This window comes from Caenorhabditis elegans, chromosome V (assembly GCF_000002985.6).
Source record: "Caenorhabditis elegans chromosome V".
Taxonomy (NCBI): Eukaryota; Metazoa; Nematoda; class Chromadorea; order Rhabditida; family Rhabditidae; genus Caenorhabditis; species Caenorhabditis elegans.
This window is the reverse complement of record NC_003283.11, coordinates 8,525,156-8,549,026: the sequence shown is the minus strand read 5'-3', so window position 1 is coordinate 8,549,026 and position 23,871 is coordinate 8,525,156. Positions and strand designations below refer to the sequence as shown.

The following is a 23,871-nucleotide window of genomic DNA, read 5'->3' as shown; positions in this document are numbered from 1 at the left end:
TTTTTTTCGTTTTGCATCAGCAGGTCTTTCTTAAGAATCCACGAAACCGGAAAACGGACGGAAAAGGGAAAGAATCCGGGTTTGAATGAAATTGAGTGGGAGAATCATCAAATTTTTCAAACTGACCATAAATTTTAAAACTGTAAAATGAAAACTTGTTTATGTACAACAGTTTTTTGTATGAAACATTGGAAAATAGCAAATTAAATCATGGAATGACATGTCATGTCCATGAAAATAAAGTTATTAAATAAAATGAAAAGAAAAAACATTGAAACACAGTTATAACCTAGACGACGTACTAATTTCGGGCGAGACGAGAAATTGAAATGAAATGCTAACCGGGACAGAAATGGGACAAGGCAACACCAATACATTCGAACGATCGGAATGGGTGGATGGGAAGAAAATGGGAAGAAAACGGGGATTGAAAGGCGCAAAACTGGGTAAAAATACAGACACAAAAATGAGAATATTCTAAATGAAATTATAAGTGAATGGAAATTGATTAGGCAACACCAAGTGATCCAGTTGATCGGCGTCGTAGTCGGAGAAGATCATCGGTTTTTACATCCAATGTCTCGGTTTCTAGGTGCATATTCTCCTTCTCGTCAGGTCGGTGCCAGGCAGCCGTTCTGAAAGTTGTCGTGTAATTATTATGTAAAGTTTAACTTGAAAAAACAATCACTAAACTGATGTATTTTTATGAAAAGAGATTTCTAAATATAATTTTGTTTTTTGATCTTACCAAACCGGTAAGCAATAATGTTTAAAAAAAGCAAGACACACACATATATTTGTTTTCATCAATCTAAGGAAAAAAAGCAAAGCAATCTCAAAACCAACCTATAAACTTTAGTGTGCACCAAATGTCCCATCTTATCATAGACGAAGGTGTCCTCAAAAATTTGGCGATACCAATATTCTTCTGTTGTTTCTGGTGTCCTGTCCGGGAATCTTTCAGCACGACGCTCATACAAACTCTTTGAAATCAGCTTATCACAATGTTCAGCGAGAATATCTCCCAAATCAGTTTTACCGAGAGCCTCGGCGAAACCTTCTTTGCTTCTCCACAGAACTTCATCCGGAAGCCATCCTTCAAAAGCACTTCTCAAAACATGTTTTTCTAATTTCATAGGCATAAGCTTATATGATGGTGGAAGACGGCTCACAAGATCGATGAATCGTTTGTCAAGGAATGGAACTCGGATTTCGAGTCCGTGACAAGAAGTGGATCGATCACAACGAAGGACGTCATATTGGTGGAGATGATGCATTCTACGGAGGATTTCTTTATGAAGATGGAGTGCATTTGGAGCTCTTTGCATATAAGCATAACTTCCAAAAAGTTCATCAGCTCCCTCTCCAGATAACAGAACTTTCACATCAGAACTTTTTGAAATGTGTTGACAAAGCAAGTAGTGGGCAATTCCACATCGGATGATCAGCGGGTCAAATGTTTCCAGAGCGAATACTACTTCTACAATAAAAAAAGTAAATATTTGAAGTTAAGTCAATAATGAGTTACCTGGAATAATATCAATACATTGCTGTGGGGTGATCACGAGAACTTCATGTGGAATTTTCAGATAGTCTGCGACCTTTTTCGCGTTCTCAAGATCTGGTGAATCTTCGAATCCAACAGAAAAAGCAATTGGTTTTTGTTTTAAAAAACGTGTGGCAATTGAAGCAATCAATGAAGAATCAAGTCCACCTGACAACATGAATCCAAAATTTCTGTTTCCCATAAGTCGTTTCTCAACAGATTTTACAAGAACATCACGGACTAATGTCTTGGTGCAATCAATGCTTAAAAATCGGTCAGCAATTGTTGGGACACTGTAATATTGTTGTGGTTGAACTGGTCGAGTTGGTGCAAACAAGCTGATAGTGGCACAGCATCCCGGTGGAAAATATTCAACTCTCTCGCACAATTCTTCAATACACTTGACTTCTGAGCCAATGAGAAGTGAACCTGAAAATGACGTAATCTTTGTTTGGAATAGAGAGTGTTGACTGGAATTATTTAGAAAGAAAAGCAGATTCTCTTTTTTTCTGTCTGCTCTCCTTTGTTTGATTTTTTTTGTTTGATTTTTGTGGCGAGACCAAGTCACTAAGAAGTCTAGATTGCCCACCATTTGAGTTGTATCCATAGAAAAGTGGTCTGACTCCAATCGGGTCTCTTCCGATGTAGACGTTCTTATCATCTGCCATAATGAAAGCAAATACTCCATCCAATGAAGCACAAGCCTCTTTAAGATCTTTATCTGAAAATCAAATATTCTAAGGGTTTTCAGAATATAAAGCGTACTGTGCTTGATAAATGACGTAATGATCGCGGCACAATCACTTCCACCATTTTTCAATGTGAACGGGCAGTCAATCTGCAAAAAAAACAAGATCAGTAAAGAAAGTTCACTCAGAAATCAGATCAAAAGTTGATTACCTTGAGAGACTGATGGTTGTAGATTTCTCCGTTGCAGACGACAGACAAACCGCCGCCGACAATTGGTTGAGCGCTTGGAGTATCTCCGGGCTATAAAAAATTAAAGTAAAACATTGTACTCAAAATTTAGTGGGATGTACCATAACAATTGCAAGACGATGGAAACCGAGGTGAACGTTCGGTTGAACTTCTTCCAAAACTGTAAGATCTGGACCACGTCCTACAATCTTCATAAATGCATCCTGCTGTTGTGGGGTGACTTGTTCGCCTATTATGGCCCAAATGCCGCACATGACAATAGGAGGATATAGGAGGATATATATATGGAGGAAAAGTTTGAGAGAAGACAATTGAGAGCTCTCGGAATGAAATCCGAGAAAAGATGAGTCGAGAGAGTTTGTCTGAAATTAATGAGAACGGTGAAAGTTATCAGAGAGGTACACGTGGATTAAAGAGTCACACGCTTTGTAAGAGAGCTTGATGAGAAAATGAAGTGCACTGACGGTCGGCGGTGCGGAGCCAGATAGGCTTATAAGAGTGCGCGCGGAAAGGTGGAGTCTGTGTCTCTCTTTCCCACCGGCCCCCGGAGAAGGACTAGTTGGCCGGTGGTGATAACTGAGAGGTTTGATGAGCTTCCAGACGCAGGCAACTAGAGCCCCCTAGATAATGACCCAATTGATGAAGGTCATGGAACAGGAGCACAGGAGCAACGCGCGCACAGGATCCCATAGACTCTCCCCTCCCGCCCCGAGGGTGCGAGGCTTCGGTGATGGCAGAGCACGCTTAGACGCGACTCCGCCCGCCGACCTCTTACGGAAGCTCTCTCGGCGTGTGCAATCGGAGGCGGAAAAGATATGAGACAGAATGATTCTTCCCGGGAATGTAAGATGATAGATCTGAGGAACGTCGGAGACGCAGCCTGTTTTCTTGCTTTGAAAAAGGGAGCAAAAGAGAATGAAAAGAAGCTTCTTCCTCCCTCTCGTTTTTTGGGGGTTGTTGCCAGCGGGCGTCGTCATATACCAGCTTGCGTACTCTTGCGTGTGTCCGAGACATTTGGGCTCCCGTCCGTCTCAGTTACTATCCCCAACATTCTCCTCTTTTAGACTTTTCGCTACTTGCAACCTTTCTACATCAATTCCAGCTGCTACTTCAGTGCGGTTGCTGCACACACCTCTAGACGATGATGCATAAAGATACAGGTTAGTCTGTTTGCACTTGACTTTTTGGCTCCTCTCTCTGTCTCTCGTGAATGTTTAATGAGATCATCGGGGCGCCGCGCAAAGCCTCACGCGATACGTGTGTGCAGATTCACCGGAAAACCGGACAAAATCAAACTTTCTGACAAGTTAAAAGGAGTCAGTAGTCACAGTTAGTTGTGCTACTGATGTGTCTGCACACTTGGAAGATCGTAATCAGGAAAATGATCCTGATTGCTTGAAAAATACTCCTTGGAGCAGAGGAATGATAATCCGAAGATCTCATACATGGAAAACTAATCGGGAAATCGTATTTGTTTGTGGCTCAGCTCAGACTGACCCTCACTTGAACGCATTTCGCACCTATCATCACCATTTAGCTGACCGATAGCTCATAAACCGTTTTTCCTTTGCTCATGATTTGGATTTTGATTAGATCTTTTTTTATATTTTTTATATTCACTTTCGGTGAATAAATCTCGGATCGTAATCGAAAGTCCCTTGCGTCTTTGTAACAGTTTTGCTTTTTTTTGCAGCTATTTTTCTTTGTTCGTCCTACGAAAGTACTTGTTATATATTTGCACAATGTTTTTGTAGAAAAAGTGAGATTTCAGGTAAATTTTCGGTACTTGTTTCTCTTTATTTTTCAATTTATCATCAGTTGTGCAAAACAAGTGAAACAACAGAAAATATTTGTTCGGCTTCTTGTTCTAGCAAACATCAGCCACCCCCATCTTTTTTGTGCTTGATTTTTCGGGTTCGAATAGATATACGGAATAGTCTTTCATCGTTTTCTGTGTAATTTTCATCAGAAACGAACAATTGGCTGAAGCCAAGGTGCTCCATTCCGAAACGACGACACTATAGGTACCTCGTTAAATGGACTCATTTCGTTGCATCTTTAGTTTAAAATGGGGTCCAGTCGACAAAATCGGTTTTTCTAAACGAAATGCAATGTGATGAGTATACATAGATAAAAAAGAAAAGTGGGTAAGAACTTTTAGTGCAACAATTCAAATCGACTTTGAACTTTCATATCTCTTAAATTCAAAAATCTGATGAGTTCCAATTTCCAAATTCCAATCCATTTCGCCACACATACCACACCTTGTTTTGTTTCGCAATAGATGTTCCCTCACAAAAACAATACGAGACTGTGCGGAGCCGCGGCGGCCGAGCACACACCATTCAAAAGGATGGTTTTAGAAGATGAGGAGGTTGATGATGATGCACTCCCGAAACCCGATTTCCGTATACGGCAGAAGCAGCTGCTGGTGCTTGCTCCGAACAGGGGGCGCATAAAAAAGGAATCATGTGATGCGCCGCGGCTCTTTTTTGCAACGGTATTGACGAGACGTCACTTTCCAAAAAAGGCAAAAAAAATTGGCACGTCACACAAAGGTACAGTGAATCCGTCGGCTTACTTAAAATATGCAACACTATGAATTGAAATTTGTATGCTAGAATTTTGTGGGTGAATTGCACCCAGTTTACGAAGAGGTTCGGATAACTCAGTTCATAGCTTTCGAGTTGAATCCCTAGTTTGATTATATTGACGAATATTTAATTGATAAAAACCAAATTACTGTCTTACAGTCTTACAGTCTTACAGCTAAAGTTTCAGTTTACGTGACTTCTTGATCCAAGGTTCAAAGAAACACAAAGAACACCGTATCGTTTGCAAAACTTAATCTTTTCTCTTTCTTCACTTTTATCTTCATTTGATTTCCAAACTATCAGAGTAACTCTCTCTGGCGATCTATTTGCAGAGACAACCCTCTTAATAGTTCTTTCAAGACCAACTACGAGAATGATAGTTTAATTTTCGAATGTGTGCAAGGAAACTGATCGCTGTACTTTCTTTCTCATCGAAACCATTTATTTTACGGAGAGCCAGTGGCCTGCTTCCGATAATAAACTGAACAAACATGTTGTGAGTGTATGTGAGATACAACAAACATACACAAAACTGTAAGCGAAACGTGCGCGACGGGGTTCTTGAGCTGAATTACACGCTAGTGATATGATGATAAGCTGATACGATGGATGGTACACGGGGCATTAGACACTCCAAACACGGATAAATTAAATTCGGTATAAAAGGAAATGAAAAGGAGAGCAGGAGAGTGTAGATTCGTATCTAGTTACCGTATTTCTCTAACTAAAATGGTTGTTCTTATGAAAAATGCAGTGAAAATAAACTACGACGACGCTGCAAAGTCTCCAGGTATGTAGGAATATATTCATTTCCGGATACTAACTTTCAAATTCGAAAATCTATTAATCTCAGTCACAGACGTATTTGTAGGAATCATGAGTTTATCCGTACTTCTTTTTAATCGTTGTCAGAGATTTTTTCTAGCTATTCCACAATTCTTGCGCAACCAGTATCGAAAACAAGAAGCGATAATCGATTAGGAATATCTTGAATATCTAACGATTTTTGGATTACGAGAATCTCCGCGTTATAAGGATTTGCAGATTACGGATGTTTTCGATATTGATGAATATAATATTTGATTTTTTGAGTACTTTAGCATTGAAATGTCTCTCAAGTTGTTCGTTTTCAACAATCAGGCAAAACAAGATTATATTGGTGCCTCCAGTCACTTGACCATTTCTTTCCAGTCATTCCTCATTCACACTACACACAATACTCTATAACTGTCACTTTTCACAACGAAACAGTTGATATCAGGTCTTGAGCCGTCAAAAAAAAACAGTTTGTGTGCATTGGGCATTGGCATTTCCGCAAAATATGCGCGAAAAACTTTTTGACGCGTGTGGAGTCCGCGCGGTATGCTCCCTCACTGATCACTGTGCCACCACACTTTCACATACTCCGATCCCCTTACACTTTTGTGCTTTCGAACAGTTCTTCAGTAGATTTACGAGTGTGAAGACCCTTGAACATGATCCTAAGGTTTTTTGGGATTAAAGTTAAGTAGGCAAATGAATAGGAGGTATGTAGGTTGATAAGACAAGATAGTAAGTATAAAAAACCATAGATTATAGACAAGTGCGAAGAGACTGTGTCCAAAAGTTCAATTAATACTGTAAGAAAGTATCCTAGTTTTACGAAATAAACATGAAAACCTAGTATCTCGGTTTATGTACAATTCCAGTCACTAATGTCGCTGACAGTATTCTCAGTGAGTCAATAGAATCAGACATCACCTGATGATTTTATTAGTCACTTACTAGTTAGCTTGAAAAACAGTCAGTAGTTTGTGCTCATTCTCAAGATCTATTCTAAATGTGTCTTCCATGTGCACACCTGCAACTAAGATCATAGAATGCTTGTACAGAAAGTAACTTGTTTCTGATGAAATCGAATCCTTGTTAACCTCAGCGCCCTCAGAGGTTAACAAGCTCTTCCCCTTTGCTCCCTCTCTTTCCGCGTATCGTTCCGCGCGAGCGACAAACACAGTACTGATTATCACTGGTAAAGTGCAGAGGATCAGAGAAAATGCGAACTTTTCGCTTCAATCTTTCCCACCCCAAGTAATCCGGGCGCTTCTTCTCCCCTAGCACCCATCCTGCGCCTCCTGATGCCAATTTCCGGTTACCATCTCTACTCTTCTCCGGAGGACTGGCAAACAACTGGCGTATAAAATGATAAGCGACCGTCGAGCATTACTACTTTCCTGAGCATTTCGGAGCATTTCAATTTCAATATATTTCAGTCATACTAATACAAGAAATTTCAGATCAGTTGCTGAGATCAATGTCATCAGTACATCCGATCAGTGATGGCATTCCTTCACAACAACGACCTCTCACTTACCGCTGGTTTCCATCATGGAGATTTATGACATCAATAATGCTTTGTTTTTGTTTTGGATGGTATGCTACATTTCTACTTTTGAAGATTAAAATAGTATAATTGTTTCATTTTCAGCGTTCACCTGATGAACAGTAATATGGGAATGGCCATTGTCTGCATGGTCAACTCTTCAGCTACATATGATAATGAAACATATCCAGAAAATGCTGCTCCACTCCTTGATTGGTCTTCTGATGAACAAGGATACATATTCTCTGCATTTAATGCTGGTCTTCTTGTTATGTTGTTCACTGGAGGAATGGCTGATAAATTCAATGCAAAATATATGATTCTCGTCAGTGTGGCTATTGCTTCATTGGCCAATTTTACACTTCCATGGATGGCACCAATCAGTGTCTATTGGGCAATCTTCAGCCGATTCTTGGTTGGTTTCGCCGATGCTCTTTTGCAACCTGCCATGAACTCGTTGATCACTAGATGGTTCCCAACATCTGAAAGAAGTTATGCTCTGGGTTTGGCTACGGGTGGAAGACAAATTGGTTAGTTTTTGAATAATTTTTGGATGATTTTATAAAAAAATAAATTATGATTCCAGGTACTCTCATCATCATCCCAGCTGCAGGAGCACTTTGTTCTCAAACTGAAATCTTTGGTGGATGGCCATCAATTTTCTATCTTTCTGGGTTCATCGGAGTTCTTTTCATCTTTTCTTACATTTTCCTCGGAGCCGACAAACCATCAAAACAAAGCTGCATCTCGGATAATGAACTGAAATTCATCACAATCTCTAATCAATCTGAAGATGTTGGAAAGAAGAGAACCGAGAGGAAAGTTCCGTGGAAGAACATTTTGAAATCTGGAGCTGTTTGGGCATCTGTCATTTCTTTGGTGTGCCACGAATTCCCATTGATGACATTGATCATGTTCTTACCTTCATATCTTCATGATGTTCATCACTATCATTCCACGGAAAACGGTATCCTCTCTGCACTTCCGACAGTTTCTCTCTGGTTTGCTAAGATAGGATCATCCTACTTGAACACTTGGCTTCAAAAGAACACCACTTGGAAGAAAGACACAATTTGCAAAGTTCTCAACTCTATTGGATCTATTGGATTAGGTGTCTTCCTTCTAGCTGCCACATTCCTTGACAATGAACATGCCTGGATGGCTGTTCTCTTCCTCTGCCTCAGTATGGCTTCAGCCGGCCTTCACACTCCTGGATGTCAATTGGCTCTTGTTTCTGTGGCTCCGGCCTATTCTGGAGCTGTCACTGGATTCACATTCTTCTTTGTCGCAGTTTCTGGAATCATTCATCCAATTATCACAAAGATGATTGTTAAAGATCGTACCGCTGCTGAATGGAATCTCGTTTTCTACATTTCAACAGTGATTGCCATTTTCCCAATTATTATTTTCAATGTGTGGGGTTCAACAGAGGTTTGTTTTTTTTTTGTTTAAAACTATCGATTAAATTATATTATCTCACAGTTAATTTGTATATTTTTCAGGTCCAATGGTGGGCTAAAAGTAAAGCTTCGATGCAACAAGAACCAAATAACAAAAAGATGTCAAAATCCTCAAAAGCTTCATCATCCCCGAGCATTGATAGCATCGACATGGCATAGACTTTCATTGTTTCTTTCTTCTTGCCCATTTTTGTTCCATTCTCTCTCAACACTTGTTGCAGGTTTACTCAACTTGTCTGATCTCTGTCATCAATTCATTTTTTAATATTTTCTACCCCCATTTCTTTCCATACCATTTGAACCCATTGTGTGCCTTTTGCGGGTGGCCAACGGCTCAGAACTACAATTGTTTGAATTGATTGCTTGTGTCAATTTGATTTAATAATAAATATTGAAGCTTTCAATTTTATTTTATAGACTCAATGGTGAACTGTAAGTAATAAATCACATAGTGGCCTATTAGGAGCAATTTGAGTCTAACATAGGTGAGAAAACATACATATAAATAAGTTTACTATGCTTGCAGATGTTGCCTATTATAGAAAAGTTCATTCAAATCTCGGTAACCTCCATTAGTTTCAATTGTTTCTGACGAGATTAAAACTTCAGCAGAAATAGGAGTGGCTGAAGCAGTCGGATCATCTAGGGTTGTATTTTCGATTACACTTTGCCGCGAAGATTGGCTCGTCGGGATCAAATGATAATAGACTTTCCAGATTTCAGCAAAGCAGACCGAACAATGGAATCTGAAGAAAACCACGAGAGGCAAGCAGATCTTGAGAAACATTTTGCTTGTATCATCGATCTTTGTTGGGAAACCATATGTTCGAATAGATCCTGAAATAATAAATTTAAAACCGTTAAAACATGGACGGATGTGTACTACTGCATACTTATATTATGGATATTTTTAAATATAGATCGAACAATTCCTTCATAAAAAAATGTATAGTTGTTGTAAAATTATATACCTACCTTCTATAGCATGAAATCCAAAAAGAATCATGTTCAATGCAATTAAAAATGTAATTGATTGCTTTCCAATAGTATCACATGGTTCAACACTTCCACCTTTCTTCAGAAGATAAAATAAAAGTATTGCTTGAATCAAAACTTCAATTGCTCGCGTAAGAAATGATGCAATTACAATCCCTTTTGTGTCTAGCAGTTGATCACCACGAATTACTCCAAGCAATCCCATACAACAATACATTACTTCTCCACAGACTCCAACTAACAGAAATATTATATTGATATTCTTTTCATGAGGCATTAGATCTCGATTCGGAGATATCACAAATTCTTGATTAAGAATTATGTGCTTAAACAAACATTGAAAGACGATTCCACATGTTAAAATTGAAATTAAATAGTATGCCAATTGAAATATTCCAACTACTTCACCAGCCGCCTTCTGGTAATCGTTATCACGCAGAATGTTTCCAAAAGCAACACTGAGGCATGATAAAATGAGCATACAAAATCCAAGTAACATTCCAATTCCAGTATTCCGATAGTCAAAACCAATATAATGATTCTTTTTGTGGTCATGAAGACTTGGTTCCCATGCTATTGTGTAAAATAGACAGAGGCATGCTCCAAAAGCGATCAGGCAGAATTCGACATTAAGGGTGAGAAATATGATTGATGTACTTCCGAAATACTTAACAGTGCGTAGAGTATACTCATATTTCTAAAAACATTTTGAATTACATACTGCTTCAAATATTAAAAAGGAAGTGTTCGTAAGGATGGAGTTATAACCGCAAAAAGGAAGTTAAAGGAAGAGTACCAGTTTTAGGCATTTTATAACAATAAATACAAAATATGCTCAAACAAACGAATTTCGTAATAAAACTTCTTAAAAATTTTCTCAATATTTTTCAAAAAGTTTTGTTTTAGTTGCATTACTAAATTTGTATATTTGAGCACATTCTGCGTCTATTCTTCCAAAATACCCAGAGTTTTAACCGTAAATAATTTATTGCAATTTTAATTTATTCTTTTGAACTTACTTCAAAAGTTAAATTAACTACAATCGGTTGATCTGTTGAATGCATAACCCATGGAGAATGATGATCAAAGACAATGTGATATGTTTCATTCTGATTATTTCCGATTCCTGATTTTGCGATGCACAACGAAGCCCAAATCCAAAGATTCACAGCAATAGTGTGAGATAATCCAAAATAAACAATCATGCGATGATAATGGAATTCGACTCGATGGCTTATTGATACAAAAACGACTTGAGTAACATGAAAAATAATGTAAAGACATGTTCGCAAGATACAAATCCACGGTCGAACACTTTGAGCAAACGCGAGGAAAAGCTCAATACTCCAGAGAACGATTGCACCAATTGAAAAGACTGGAAAATATAACTTTTGGTTTTTGAAGTGTGACGTGATTTACTTACATATTGCTCCTAGTCGAAGAAAAAATACAGATGCTCCAATTCCGACAATATTTGATTGTCCAAAACTCTTCAAAACACTTCCACAGTATTTTGAATAAATCTTGCTATTCTCACCTTTTTCCACGATGTCAGTCCCAGAATAATATAAAAAACAATTGAAACAGACAGATTATAGCATCCAAAAATACTGTATGAAAACCAATATTCACTGGTTTTAAATGTCGGTCCTAGTTCTATCATAAAACTTATCAATGTCCAGACTAATGCATATACTACAAATAGGTACGGAGCCAAGTGATTTTGTAAACTAAAAAATGTTCATTTAGAAAATTGCGAATGGTGAGAGAAAAGTGACTTACTTTTGCCAAATAATTGACATTTCATTAACCTATTGTACTGTTTTTGATAATGCGGAATTGAAAAATAACAGACCCTAAAAGGGGTATTTATAAGTTGAATTTCGAAATTTGTTTTTTCGGTAAACAAAAAACATCGTTTTTCTTTGGCGATGCACTGAAAAACCATAATGTCTGAGTGAGATAATAAAAAATTATGTGACACCCACGCAAGAACTTCTTAAAGTCTGCAAATATTGTTTGTTATTTGTTTTCTTTGTCCGTTATCGGTTCAGAATACAAGAAATATGAAAAATAAGACTGTTCTGAGAAATATCTTAACTGCATGATAGCCACTATATTTTGATTTATTTCACTGCAGTATTTTAACTGAATGTTTAAAACATACGTATTCCAGAAAGAATAATAATCATGTTACACCAGATAACGCAGACTCTCTCGTTGTTGTAAAGAAAATGTGATTGATAATGAATTATTCAAAGAATTATTCATATTGCATCTGAATACAATTGAAAGCCAAAATATAAACACAAGAATTTAAACTGTACAAATATTTATATTGATAATGGATTTTAGTACATTTGTGGCTCTAAAGAGGGCCGTTGGGTTCGGTGATTTGCTTTCAGCAATTGAATGCTTACTTGCTAGAGGTGTACTTGGTGACAGCATTGGTTCCCTCAGAGACGGCGTTCTTGGCAAGCTCTCCTGGAAGAATCAAACGGACGGCAGTTTGAATTTCGCGAGAAGAGATGGTGGATCTCTTGTTGTAGTGAGCAAGACGAGATGCCTCAGCAGCGATACGCTCGAAGACGTCGTTGACGAACGAGTTCATGATGGACATAGCCTTGGAAGAGACTCCAGTGTCTGGATGAACCTGCTTGAGCACACGGAAGATGTACAAGGAGTAGGATTCTTTATGTAAAAAGTTAGGGGTCAAATATTTCTTAAATTTAAATTTAAAAAATTGGAGTATGGAGATAATGAGAGCATTTTCAGATTTCTCTAAAAAGACGAAAAACAAAGATTTTGCAACAATTCATAGGACATTCGATAATTAAATTCTGAAAGCGCTTTAAATTTGAAACAAATCCCCGAAGAAACATTTTCAAAAAAGTTCATTTTAAGTGAGATATTAATTTTTGTAAATATGATAATTTAGTAAATCTCCCAATAAAAAAATGTGGTCATTTATATACCTGTAGGTCAGTTTTTTTGATTGTACTGGAAGCTTCTGTCACCTAGAAAAATTTTGTAATTAAATTCTGAAATCGCTTTAAATTTGAAACAAATCCCCGAAGAAACATTTTCAAAAAGTTCATTTTAAGTCAGATATTAATTTTTGAAAGAAAATTCTACAACTGGAAAGTTCTAGAATTTTCTAGAAAGATCTGGAAAGTGTTAAAATTTTCTGGAAAATTCTGGAAAGGTCTAGAATTTTTTAAAGAAAAATCTGGAACGTTTTAGAATTTTCGTGAAAGTCCGCAAAACTCCAGGAAACTGTGTACCTGTACAAACATGTTACATTAGCACTTTAAAATTTATTAAAACAATTTAGCGTACGCCAGTGAGAGCACGAAGCGGCTGGTTCACAATAAAGAATGGTTATAGTAGTGTAGGAAGGATTTGGAGTGATGACTATAATGATCTTACTAATTCTGTGACAAAAAACCTTTTGAAAATAATATTTTGTTCTGAGATTCTCCTGAAAATAAAATGGCAAAGAATAGTAAAAAATATTCATTAAATAAAACTGGATTACATTGCATTTGTGGCCCTAAAGAGGGCCGTTGGGTTCGGTTGGTTTGTTGTATGAAATCGAGAGATAAAATTATCCTCCGAATCCGTACAGAGTTCTTCCTTGACGCTTCAAAGCATAGACGACGTCCATGGCGGTGACAGTCTTTCTCTTGGCGTGCTCACAGTAGGTGACGGCATCACGGATGACGTTCTCGAGGAACACCTTGAGAACTCCACGAGTTTCCTCGTAGATGAGTCCAGAAATACGCTTGACTCCACCACGACGAGCGAGACGGCGAATAGCTGGCTTGGTGATTCCTTGGATGTTGTCACGAAGGACCTTGCGATGGCGCTTGGCACCTCCTTTTCCGAGGCCTTTTCCTCCCTTTCCACGTCCGGACATTGTTTGCAATTGAATGAAGACTCACAAGTGAGATGAAGAAATGGACAGTTGGCTGCCCCTTTTATACCACTTTGCGGTGTGAAGGAGGAGACACTGCGGGGACACATTTGTCTTGTTATCTTTGTACTCACTCACTCTCACCCACTCTCTCACCTCCCCGCCTCTCCACCACAACCTTGTATAAATGCAGTGTACATGTCTCCTTTCTTCACAGTCTCTATCGGATTCCAATTGAAATGGCTCGTACCAAGCAAACCGCCCGCAAGTCGACCGGAGGAAAGGCTCCAAGAAAACAGTTGGCCACCAAGGCCGCTCGCAAGTCTGCTCCAGCCTCTGGAGGAGTTAAGAAGCCACATCGTTACCGTCCAGGAACCGTCGCTCTTCGTGAAATCAGACGTTACCAGAAGTCTACCGAGCTCCTCATCCGCAGAGCGCCATTCCAGCGTCTTGTCCGTGAGATCGCTCAAGATTTCAAGACCGATCTTCGCTTCCAATCTTCCGCTGTCATGGCTCTTCAAGAGGCTGCCGAGGCATACCTCGTCGGACTCTTCGAGGACACCAACTTGTGCGCAATCCACGCCAAGCGAGTCACCATCATGCCAAAGGACATCCAATTGGCCAGACGTATCCGAGGAGAACGTGCTTAAATTTCTGATTTCCAGAGTTTGAGACCGTTTCGATTCAAACCCCCACCGAACCCAACGGCCCTCTTTAGGGCCACATATCTATTATCCGATCATGTTCAATCCAATCTGAATAAATATTATCTTGCGTCGTTTTAAATTGTTCGTATACTTCTGTCGATCTGCCTGTCAAAAACATCTCAAATAAATGTCAAAGATCCATTAACTTGAATATTATCTAGACCTGTCTTCATTCTTCATTTTGAATACAAATTAAATTGTAAAAACTTCTTTTAACTTCTGTAAAGTTAACACCTGCAAAGCATAATATTCTCTCGAACTACGAAATCAATTCTGTATGTTATCTCCTTTTCCATTGAAAACGCAGCAAGTGGCATTAGAAACGTCACCAATTTCTCATTCTGAATACAGGTCAAGTAAACAATTGTCTGCGTTGTGACGTCACAATATCTTTGTTTCAATGAGAAAGTGCATCTATGTGTATTTGAATCAACAGGAAGGATTATTTCAATCAGATTATTCAGCGAGGTCATTTCCAAGGACATTATTATGAAGACAAAAAATTTTGACGCCAATTTGTTTGAATTTTAAACAAAATTCACTATTACAAAAATGTCATACACATTTGAACGTAGACTAGAGCAATGTACCAAAATTTCTCACTTCATTTGCTTAAAATCATTTCAATATATACAACAACTAATAAACATTATTAAAATACAATTTTATTTACATTTAACTCAGGATTAAGATATTTGTGGCCCTAAAGAGGGCCGTTGGGTTCGGTAAGTTGTTTTAAGAAGGCATCTATTCCTTGTCTCCTCCAGTCTTCTTTGGAAGAAGAACAGCTTGGATATTTGGAAGAACTCCTCCTTGTGCGATGGTCACTCCAGCCAACAGTTTGTTCAACTCCTCGTCGTTACGGACGGCAAGTTGGAGATGTCTTGGGGCAATTCTGGTCTTCTTGTTGTCACGGGCAGCGTTTCCAGCCAACTCGAGAACCTCAGCAGCGAGGTACTCAAGAACAGCAGCCAGGTAAACTGGGGCTCCGGCTCCAACACGTTGAGCGTAGTTTCCTTTACGGAGAATACGGTGAAGACGACCAACTGGGAATTGGAGTCCGGCTCTTGATGAGCGGGACTTGGCCTTTCCTCCGGTCTTGGCTTTGCCTCCCTTTCCGCGTCCAGACATGGTGGTGATAGGTTGGTAGATGTAGAAACAATCTGAAGAAGACCATTAGACAGCACCCTTTTAAACACAGCTGCGGTGACTAGGCGGGCACATAGAGATAAGACAGATGGGGGAGGTGGCAGAGTGACCAAGAAAAACTGTGCACTTTGTACATTCGGCATGAGAGACAGCATAGAAAGATGTCCCCACAGAATGTCAATAGGCTCCTCCTTTCCACCGAAAAATTGTTATAAAAGAAATTACCATCAACCCATTCCTTACACTTGCCCAACGACCAGTCCAATCAATCGAAATGGCCCCACCAAAGCCGTCTGCTAAAGGAGCAAAGAAAGCCGCCAAGACCGTCACCAAGCCAAAGGACGGAAAGAAGAGACGTCATGCCCGTAAAGAATCCTACTCCGTGTACATCTACCGTGTGCTCAAGCAGGTTCATCCAGACACTGGAGTCTCTTCCAAGGCTATGTCCATCATGAACTCTTTCGTCAACGACGTCTTCGAGCGTATCGCTGCTGAAGCATCTCGTCTTGCTCACTACAACAAGAGATCCACCATCTCTTCTCGCGAAATTCAAACTGCCGTCCGTTTGATTCTTCCAGGAGAGCTTGCCAAGCACGCCGTCTCCGAGGGAACCAAGGCTGTCACCAAGTACACCTCTAGCAAGTAAGCATTCAATTGCTGAAAGCAAATCACCGAACCCAACGGCCCTCTTTAGGGCCACATTTGTGAAAATCCTTTATCAATGCAAATATTCGTATAATTTCGATTATATTCATCAAACTGGTATTCAGTTTTGTATTGTGGCGATTCATCAAACACACATTCAGAAAATAAACATTTTTATGTACTTGTTCTATCAAACTGGGATTCTAATTTTTATTGTTGTAGAATGTTTTCAGAGGCAATTCATTATCGATCACATTTTCTTTACTACCACGAGAGGATCAACTGTATTATCTGTTACAACATTATGGTTCTTTCTTGAATACGTATGTTTCCAAATCTCCGCCAAACATGCTGAACTGTGAAACCGATAGAAAACTACAATTGGCGAAGCTATATTAAGCATAGCGGAGTAGCTATCAGGCAGTTTGATGGGAAATCCAAAGTTCAATTCAGTAGCTGGAAAAAAATTAGTATTAGTTAGATTACAACTCGTTACTGAACTTACTTTCGAATGTGTGATAGATAAATAGATTGATATTACATACGAGAAGAAATGTTATCACTTGTTTTCCTGGCTCAGTGTAACAATTGGTCTGGGTGTAGCATCTCATTCTGAAATATTTTCATGCAAAGCAAAATAAGATATTTTCTCGTAGTCGTTACAACCGTAGCCCCGAATATTAAAAGTGAGACGTTTTAGCCGAAACATACCTAGTAGCAATAAGGATAAAAATTGTTTGAACCAAGACTTCGGTGATTCTCAATGTGAATGATACAATTGTAATGTATGAAGCAGGTTCTTTAATCATCTTGTCATTGATATATAAATCCATTCCAGCACATGAGTACACACATTCTCCAGCTAATCCCACAATTAACAGAATCTCATCAATGACTTCTCCGTGAGCATGAAGCCTATATTGTAGTTTTCGCATTTGAAAGAATGCTAGAATACAAGCAAGAAGTGCAACAACGAACAGAAATACATCAGTGTATCCAACAAGTAGATTTGCAGCAGAATCTCGATTACTTTTTGAAAGAATTCCATGCATTCCAACTGCAACTGCTGAGATAATATGAACAGCAACTGCCAGAAATATTCCAACTGTGGTGCCACTGCAGTCAAATCGGAAATGTCGTTTTTTCTTTTTCTTCAGAGCTTCTCCTGAATTCGAGTCATCATTCTTCCAAATTATGAAACAAATTACAGCAGCAATTAGAGAAAACTCTACTAGGCATGTGAGCAAGATGCTTGAGCTACTGCCAAGTTTAATAATGGCTCTCAATTGTTTATCGTGAGGTCCAAAAGAGTCAGTTGTAAAATCATATGACATTTCCGTCAAGATCTCGGTTTTAGTTTCGTTGTCGGATCCTTCATAGGTGTATTTGATTTCTTTTTTGGCGTGTTTTATGCTCTGCAATTAAATTTCATTTTTTACTTACAAAGTTCGCTTATAAATAAGTTTTAAGCTATCACTTACAGATTTAATAAGGCAAATGGACAGCCAATTCCAAAGGTTCACTGCAACAGAGTGCATCAATCCAAACTTCGCAATAATATTAGATCGTTTCAATGAAATCTGAAAAATCATATTGAATATTCACTTCTGAAAAATTGACTCACTTTCGAATTAGAAAAAATAAAATGCATTTGCATAAAAGTAAATATCACTGCAAGAATGTACTTGACCACGTAAATTCCATGTCGTTGATTATCGAAAAAGCAGAGAAGGATCTCAGTTCCCCAGAGCACACTTCCCATCGACCCGAAGACTTAAAATATTAAATTTTGAAAATACAGGATATTTAATTCGAAACCTACACAATGCTCCAACTCTGAGATACATTGTTCCAGCACCTTCTCCATTAAAAACTGGCTCATCTAGAAGCCATCTTCTCGGTGTAGCTTTTTTGAATAAATAGTAAATACATGAATTGATAACATTTGGATACAACACAAAAAGATAAAGATATAAAAAGTAAGCAACTGCAACTGCATACATGAGAACACAGAATATTGAATACTCGAGCCACATTTTTTCAGACCGCCACGTTGGAGAGATTTCAATTACAAATGCAACCATAATAAGAATAAGAGTGTATATTGCGGTCATTAAATTTACACAGAAGTTTCTGCAAACATTTAAATTGAAGAATGTTATTACTTAAATCTCAAACCCACTTCGCATCTGTATTTTTTGTCCATTGTGAAATATCGTCATGGCTACTGAACCCGTCTGATGTGGACATTGCTACCGATGTGCTTGTGCTCTCCATTGATACTTTATTTTTTAGAATTTCTGAAAAGAAATTTTATAAATCAAGATGGATACGGTAATTGTTGGTTTTGCTGACTAGAAGAAAATAGTTGTGTTTTGTGATCATGCTCCTCCGAACTTTCGGATTATATAGGTTGCGAAACAATGTGCTCAAGGTCGCTAGACTAAACTTGTGAGATTTGAAAAAAAAATGATATTCTGTGGACAAAGAAATACATTTTTAATTGGATAAAATATGAGCACTGCAAGTTTTGACCAAAATAAACTCCAAAATGATTGGAAAGTGTAAGCCATAAAGTTAAAAAAAAGTATGGAAATAAAGAGAATTACAATATTACAAAACATTATTTCTGCATTTAAGTTTGAGAAAAACGTTTGATCTTAAATTTTCTATATTGGCCTTGCACCTTTTTGAACAAGTTTCTACCTACGTTGACATAATATTACTTGGTTACAGATATTCAAAAACAACCTACTACGAAACTATAGAGAAAAAATTATTGATATTCTCTCAAATGACAATTTTTAATAATTCAAAAGAAAACAAAGATATATGTTGAATAACGGAGGTACCGTATACTTTTCTTGAATTCTCTAAAAAGTAGTATCTCCAACCCAATACTATCGTAGTTTAGATTTTTATAGAAAACAACAAACTCGATGACATTGGAATATTTGTACTTTTCTGTTATTTTATTTTGTATATTCAGCTTGATTTATTCTGAAACGATCACACATTTTGTGATTTATGCCTGCGCCAGACAGTCTGAAATTTTCAGAATAACTCCCACTCACCTCTATGCACAATCGCATTAGTCATGGCTGAAATATAAACTGGAATGAGGGAAAGAAATTTCAAAAACCATTAAGGGAGGGTGGGAGTTCGCCTCCTCCGTAACTTTTTGTTCATTTCATTTTGTTACCGATCATGAAAAGTTAGACACACATACAGACACAAATACACGTGTTGGCTGCTGCTGAGTAAAGGTGCACCGGGCAGTTTATTTGCTCAATTACTGCGCATCGAGAATTTATTTGGGATGAGGCTCCCGTTTTTCTCAATTTGTTGCTACTTTTTTTGGCGCCCATATAATTATTCCAGTCTACTGTATGTACATAGTGGTTTGATCTTGAAATAATGGTTACGGTAGTTTACTTGGTGCAGGAAGTTGTTTACCTGTGATGATTAGTGAACAAGAACGGAAATTTTGAATGGGGAGGTACCTAGTTTGCGACAGAAAAAGAACAACAAAACTAGAATATGGTGTGATCGGAACACTGTGATGTCATGAAATGAACAAAAAAACTATAAGTTTGCAGAAAAAAATGTCAAAATTAATGAAAAGCTAATCAAACAGACCCCTTTTTTAATTAGAACAAGACCAATTTTAAATTATTATTAGCAGGCCAGATTCTGTTAAGACTCGTTAATGATAAAGGTTTCGATATCATTAGAGACCGCCGAAAATTTCTGGAATTTTTATTTTCAGATAGTTCGCTGCTATTTAATCGGCTAAATTTTATGAACATTCTGAAAGCTCATGAACGAACGTTCAATTTCAAACGTTAAAATAAAAGTGGGTTTGCCTTCTCACATTAACAGAATAAAAAATATCTTGATCGGTAAGTCTAGCAAACCTATGTAGAATTGTGTAAATGTCGATGAAATCATCTAAAATTCAAATTTAAATAGAGTTAAAAAAAACAATTTCTAAAATACGTTCTAAACAAAACATCGTTTTTTTTCGCTAACCCATTTTACATCAATTATAAATAAGACTTTCTGAAACTTCAGGAACCAACAACAATTTTATAAAATATACAATTTCATTGTTCGTAACAAATGACAACCCATATTAAACAACATGAAGATCATCTAACGATTTGTGTGCATTATGACTATGATTATATTTCTTCGAATAGGCATGTTTCCAAATTTCTGCAAGGCAAGCTGAACTGTGAAATCTGTAGAATACCACTAATGGCGATGAGATATTTAGGAGGGCAGAATAGACGGATGACATTTTGTGTGGGAAACCAAAGTTTGATTCGATCGCTGAAATTTTGGAAGGAATTCTACGTTTGAAAGGGGAAAAGAAGAAGGAAAACTCACTTTCAAAAGTGTGATAAATAAATAAATTTATATTACAGACAACTAAAAATGTGACTATCTGCTTTCCGGGTTGGTTGGATATATTACTGGCTGACAAGCTGCGCAACCTGAAAATGTACGCATTCATTTTAAATTGAAATTTGCCTAGAAGCTACTTACCTAGAAGCAACTAAAATAAAAACACTTTGCACAACAACTTGAACAATTCTCATGACAAATGCCACTACAGTAAGACAAGATGTTCCTGGAGTGTTTTCCAATCGTCCATTCAGATACAAATCCAAACCTGAAATTCTATCTTTCTTAAACATGTTCAAGTTTCCAAAAATTACCTGTACTGCAATAAACAATCTCCCCTGCTAACCCCACAATCAAAAGGATCTCGTCAACAACTTGTCCGTGCGCGTGCAACCTGTACTGGAGTTTTCGCATTCTGCAACATCAAAATACATATGAGAGTCACAGTTTCTAGAGATCAAGTCATACAATTTGTGACCTCTGAATAAACACCCCTGTGTTTTTGTCCACTTTTTTAATGTTAGAAAATTATGAATACAAAGTGAGTAATAGTAAATTATGAAATATTGAAAAATACAAACCTTATGAAAGCGCCAAAAACAGCTAACAAACAGACACAAAATAGCACAGTCTCGGCGATTCCGATGACTTCATCTGCTGTTCTAGGCATGTCACTATTATTATAGATATAGTGCATTGCAATGGAAATAAATGAACCAATCAACAATACGATTGCAGCAAAAATGCCAACTGATGTTGATCTGAAAATTTTAAAGTTGCCTTTGGAAAAATATTTTTATGAAACTTTGAATTTTTAAAGCTGCTGCCAAAAAGCTTTCCTAATCAATCTCCGACTATTGTTCACACTTACTTGCAATCAAATCTAACATGCTTCTTCCTTGCATCTTGTGGTGTCTGCTCTCCTTCGTGCTTCCAGACTATAAAGTACACTGCTGCAGCAATCAAGGAAAATCTATAAATAAACAATTGGTCTCTGACTATTTCGAGAGGTTTACTAATTGTTCTTAACTGTGAGTATCAATATCAATGTCAGCATTGTTTAACCATAAAACATAAGTAGACTACAAAAATGCAAAAGATGAGATTTAGAACTAACAAAAAGTACAAGCTGATGAAGTGTTGAAATTAGAACTTACTCAACCATGGTTGTTAACAGGAAGTTGGCAGCACTTCCCAGTTTGTACAAAGATCTCAACTGTTTCTCGTCTGCTCTGAAACCTGAGGAGCTCTCTGATGAGACTATCGATGCAATTGTAGTGGTTATTGTTTCAGCAACAGCTTCAGTTATCGTCATGTTCTTCTTTTTATATTTTTCCTCCGCTTTTTGCAATTTTAACGTCTTCTTGTCACTTTTATAGACAGCTTTTGCAAGGCAAAGTGAGAACCAGACCCAAAGATTTACAGCTACACAATGCATCATTCCAAAACTTGCTAAGAAATTATTCTTTGGCAAATCAATTTTAGAGTTGCAGCAAAGGAAGTGCATTTGTAGATATGTAAACAAGAATGCAAGAATGTATTTGACAACATAAATATTATGTCTGGTCTCTGTGAAGAAGCACAAGAAGATTTCACATCCCCATAGGACACTTCCAAGTGTTCCGAACACTTAAATTTTGTTCGTTGAATGAGTAAAAATGAAATAATAAACTCACAAACAGTTCCCAGTCTCAAATATAATGTACCAGCTCCTTCTCCAGTGAAAACTGGCTCTGGTTGTACCCATCGTTTGACAGTATGAACATTCAACACCCGCATCCTTTCCAAGTATAGGAGGATTGTGTTGAAAACGATTGGATATAGAATATAAGCGTATAAATATATAAAATAGAGAATTGCAATGGAATACATTAAAACACAAAATATCGTGTATTCAATGTTCATCGATTCTGATTGCCATGTCGGAGAGATTTCGATAATAAATGCGACAATTGTTAGAATTAAAGTGTAGAGAGCAGTAAGAGATTTCAATCCGAAACTCCTGAATAAATTATTATAGTTTTAAGATATTATAAATCTACAACTCACTGTGCTTTTGTATTTTTTGTCCACGCCGGAAGATTTTCTGGAATAGTACTGCTATAGTCTGTTAGGACAGTAACATCGCTGGATGTAGATTCAATTGATGTTTTCAAGCGAAGTCTTTCTAAAAACCAAATCGTTAATTAAAAGGAACGCATGTTTAAAAAAGATCTAACCTTTGTCTGCCATCTTTAGCTGTCAAACTGACAAGTTGTCACAAATATAAATGGTTCGGAGGTATTGGTTTGGGCGGAATGAAGAAGTAACATCGAGTACAAAATCACCCTTTTCTTCTTATTGTCCCGCGTCCGTGCTCTTTGTTTATTTGAACCTGGCGGGGCGCCCCCGGAAGGAAGAAAAGAACAGTTTGTACTCGTGGGTGTCAATTCAATTCTTAACTGTTAATTTGAGCAGACGTGGTGGGTAGACAGCGGATGTTCCTGTCATCGGAGATTGGAATTTTTGATAAGAAACAAATAAAGTCGCAAATATTTTGATACTTCCAATATTTGATAATATAGTTTTTGTTTGCAATCATTGATTGTTTGTTTGTCATTTATGATAAGTGGGTAATACGGAGGTGAGAAGAAATGAGTCAGGTTTTTGTATTGAAGTTATTTTAGAATTTATTTCACAGTGAACGTCATGAACAGTGGAAGCTTTAAAGTGTCACAGTCAGGTATTGTCTACCTGTCAGCTTTCCAGAAAACTTTAATTAATTACATACAGTTGTACATCTTACAGCTGAATGCTACTATTCGTTTAAAATCCTTTTTGCGTTCATTTTGAGTGCAGCTTGATATTCTGTTCCAATAAAAAATTGAGTAAATGAAGCCTGCAAAATATTCTAAAATCTACCTGAAACCCAGAGTCCATAAATTGAATTTTGTGAAATTTCAGTGAAAGTGAATTTTGATTTAATGTATACTTTTTTGCTTTAATACTTTCTAAATTTGAATTCTGAAAACGATAGGAAAAATCAAATGAAGGAAACATAAAGAAACGGGATTTTCAGATAAAAGTTTTCAGCTGATAATAATTTCAGCGGACGATGCATGCAAAACTTCGTGATAACAGATTCGTCTTGAAGGAAACTGATGGTATTCA

General features: G+C 37.5%; 10 protein-coding genes and 9 non-coding genes across 20 annotated transcripts; 7 read left to right on the top strand and 12 right to left on the bottom strand.

The window, feature by feature from the left end:
* Positions 1-146: 146 nt before the first annotated feature.
* asns-1 (Asparagine synthetase [glutamine-hydrolyzing]) lies at positions 147-2,853 on the bottom strand. The gene is made up of 7 exons (NM_072803.5): positions 2,587-2,853; positions 2,447-2,536; positions 2,312-2,384; positions 2,136-2,267; positions 1,529-1,975; positions 847-1,480; positions 147-635 (listed from the first exon to the last, which is right to left on the bottom strand). Exons 1-7 carry the CDS (start codon positions 2,737-2,739, stop codon positions 509-511), a joined length of 1,656 nt encoding a protein of 551 aa, NP_505204.1. The 5' UTR covers positions 2,740-2,853; the 3' UTR covers positions 147-508.
* A 4-nt stretch (positions 2,854-2,857) lies between these two features.
* On the bottom strand, positions 2,858-3,056 carry F25G6.12. Its single transcript, NR_069088.1, has one exon. It is a non-coding gene; the product is annotated as an Unclassified non-coding RNA F25G6.12 (non-coding RNA).
* F25G6.14 lies at positions 2,918-3,044 on the top strand. The gene has a single exon (NR_069089.1). It is a non-coding gene; the product is annotated as an Unclassified non-coding RNA F25G6.14 (non-coding RNA).
* Positions 3,057-3,161: 105 nt separating the features above from the next.
* Positions 3,162-3,323, bottom strand: F25G6.20. Its single transcript, NR_069087.1, has one exon. It is a non-coding gene; the product is annotated as an Unclassified non-coding RNA F25G6.20 (non-coding RNA).
* A 122-nt stretch (positions 3,324-3,445) lies between these two features.
* On the top strand, positions 3,446-9,300 carry slc-17.8 (Major facilitator superfamily (MFS) profile domain-containing protein). 2 transcript variants are annotated; one of them, NM_001028678.4, is made up of 5 exons: positions 3,446-3,645; positions 7,353-7,488; positions 7,544-7,968; positions 8,025-8,869; positions 8,941-9,298. In NM_001028678.4, the coding sequence occupies exons 1-5, from the start codon at positions 3,627-3,629 to the stop codon at positions 9,055-9,057; spliced, it is 1,542 nt and encodes a 513-aa protein (NP_001023849.1). In that variant the 5' UTR covers positions 3,446-3,626; the 3' UTR covers positions 9,058-9,298. The 2 variants fall into 2 exon arrangements, with proteins under 2 accessions (NP_001023849.1, NP_001023848.1); NM_001028677.4 differs by lacking the exon at positions 3,446-3,645 and adding an exon at positions 5,768-5,869 and having other exon boundaries at positions 8,941-9,300.
* F25G6.13 lies at positions 3,453-3,661 on the bottom strand. Its single transcript, NR_069086.1, has one exon. It is a non-coding gene; the product is annotated as an Unclassified non-coding RNA F25G6.13 (non-coding RNA).
* On the top strand, positions 3,822-3,927 carry F25G6.21. The gene has a single exon (NR_102044.1). It is a non-coding gene; the product is annotated as a small nucleolar RNA F25G6.21 (small nucleolar RNA).
* On the bottom strand, positions 6,951-7,119 carry F25G6.18. Its single transcript, NR_069085.1, has one exon. It is a non-coding gene; the product is annotated as an Unclassified non-coding RNA F25G6.18 (non-coding RNA).
* F25G6.15 lies at positions 7,122-7,244 on the top strand. Its single transcript, NR_069084.1, has one exon. It is a non-coding gene; the product is annotated as an Unclassified non-coding RNA F25G6.15 (non-coding RNA).
* Positions 9,301-9,412: 112 nt separating the features above from the next.
* Positions 9,413-11,696, bottom strand: otpl-4 (OToPetrin-Like; the record flags this gene model as incomplete). The annotated part of the gene is made up of 6 exons (NM_072801.2): positions 9,413-9,735; positions 9,874-10,591; positions 10,914-11,269; positions 11,318-11,384; positions 11,432-11,624; positions 11,677-11,696. 6 exons carry the CDS (start codon positions 11,694-11,696, stop codon positions 9,413-9,415), a joined length of 1,677 nt encoding a protein of 558 aa, NP_505202.2.
* Positions 11,697-12,310: 614 nt separating this feature from the next.
* his-39 (Histone H2A/H2B/H3 domain-containing protein) lies at positions 12,311-12,514 on the bottom strand (the record flags this gene model as incomplete). The annotated part of the gene is made up of 1 exon (NM_072800.5): positions 12,311-12,514. The coding sequence occupies one exon, from the start codon at positions 12,512-12,514 to the stop codon at positions 12,311-12,313; it is 204 nt and encodes a 67-aa protein (NP_505201.3).
* Positions 12,515-13,501: 987 nt separating this feature from the next.
* On the bottom strand, positions 13,502-13,813 carry his-5 (Histone H4; the record flags this gene model as incomplete). The annotated part of the gene is made up of 1 exon (NM_072799.5): positions 13,502-13,813. One exon carries the CDS (start codon positions 13,811-13,813, stop codon positions 13,502-13,504), a length of 312 nt encoding a protein of 103 aa, NP_505200.1.
* A 236-nt stretch (positions 13,814-14,049) lies between these two features.
* his-6 (Histone H3) lies at positions 14,050-14,460 on the top strand (the record flags this gene model as incomplete). Its single annotated transcript, NM_072798.3, has 1 exon — positions 14,050-14,460. The coding sequence occupies one exon, from the start codon at positions 14,050-14,052 to the stop codon at positions 14,458-14,460; it is 411 nt and encodes a 136-aa protein (NP_505199.1).
* Positions 14,461-15,264: 804 nt separating this feature from the next.
* On the bottom strand, positions 15,265-15,648 carry his-7 (Histone H2A; the record flags this gene model as incomplete). The annotated part of the gene is made up of 1 exon (NM_072797.3): positions 15,265-15,648. The coding sequence occupies one exon, from the start codon at positions 15,646-15,648 to the stop codon at positions 15,265-15,267; it is 384 nt and encodes a 127-aa protein (NP_505198.1).
* A 208-nt stretch (positions 15,649-15,856) lies between these two features.
* F45F2.14 lies at positions 15,857-16,009 on the bottom strand. The gene has a single exon (NR_069083.1). It is a non-coding gene; the product is annotated as an Unclassified non-coding RNA F45F2.14 (non-coding RNA).
* his-8 (Histone H2B 2) lies at positions 15,941-16,312 on the top strand (the record flags this gene model as incomplete). The annotated part of the gene is made up of 1 exon (NM_072796.3): positions 15,941-16,312. One exon carries the CDS (start codon positions 15,941-15,943, stop codon positions 16,310-16,312), a length of 372 nt encoding a protein of 123 aa, NP_505197.1.
* A 249-nt stretch (positions 16,313-16,561) lies between these two features.
* otpl-5 (Otopetrin-2) lies at positions 16,562-19,508 on the bottom strand (the record flags this gene model as incomplete). Its single annotated transcript, NM_072795.4, has 8 exons — positions 19,386-19,508; positions 18,494-18,611; positions 18,134-18,444; positions 17,936-18,084; positions 17,793-17,891; positions 17,023-17,726; positions 16,817-16,923; positions 16,562-16,767 (listed from the first exon to the last, which is right to left on the bottom strand). The coding sequence occupies exons 1-8, from the start codon at positions 19,408-19,410 to the stop codon at positions 16,562-16,564; spliced, it is 1,719 nt and encodes a 572-aa protein (NP_505196.2). The 5' UTR covers positions 19,411-19,508.
* Positions 19,509-20,446: 938 nt separating this feature from the next.
* On the bottom strand, positions 20,447-22,953 carry otpl-6 (OToPetrin-Like; the record flags this gene model as incomplete). Its single annotated transcript, NM_072794.3, has 10 exons — positions 20,447-20,646; positions 20,704-20,810; positions 20,863-20,989; positions 21,036-21,136; positions 21,303-21,482; positions 21,593-21,694; positions 21,879-22,350; positions 22,398-22,723; positions 22,771-22,888; positions 22,941-22,953. The coding sequence occupies 10 exons, from the start codon at positions 22,951-22,953 to the stop codon at positions 20,447-20,449; spliced, it is 1,746 nt and encodes a 581-aa protein (NP_505195.1).
* F45F2.15 lies at positions 21,072-21,220 on the top strand. The gene has a single exon (NR_069082.1). It is a non-coding gene; the product is annotated as an Unclassified non-coding RNA F45F2.15 (non-coding RNA).
* Positions 22,954-23,871: the final 918 nt, after the last annotated feature.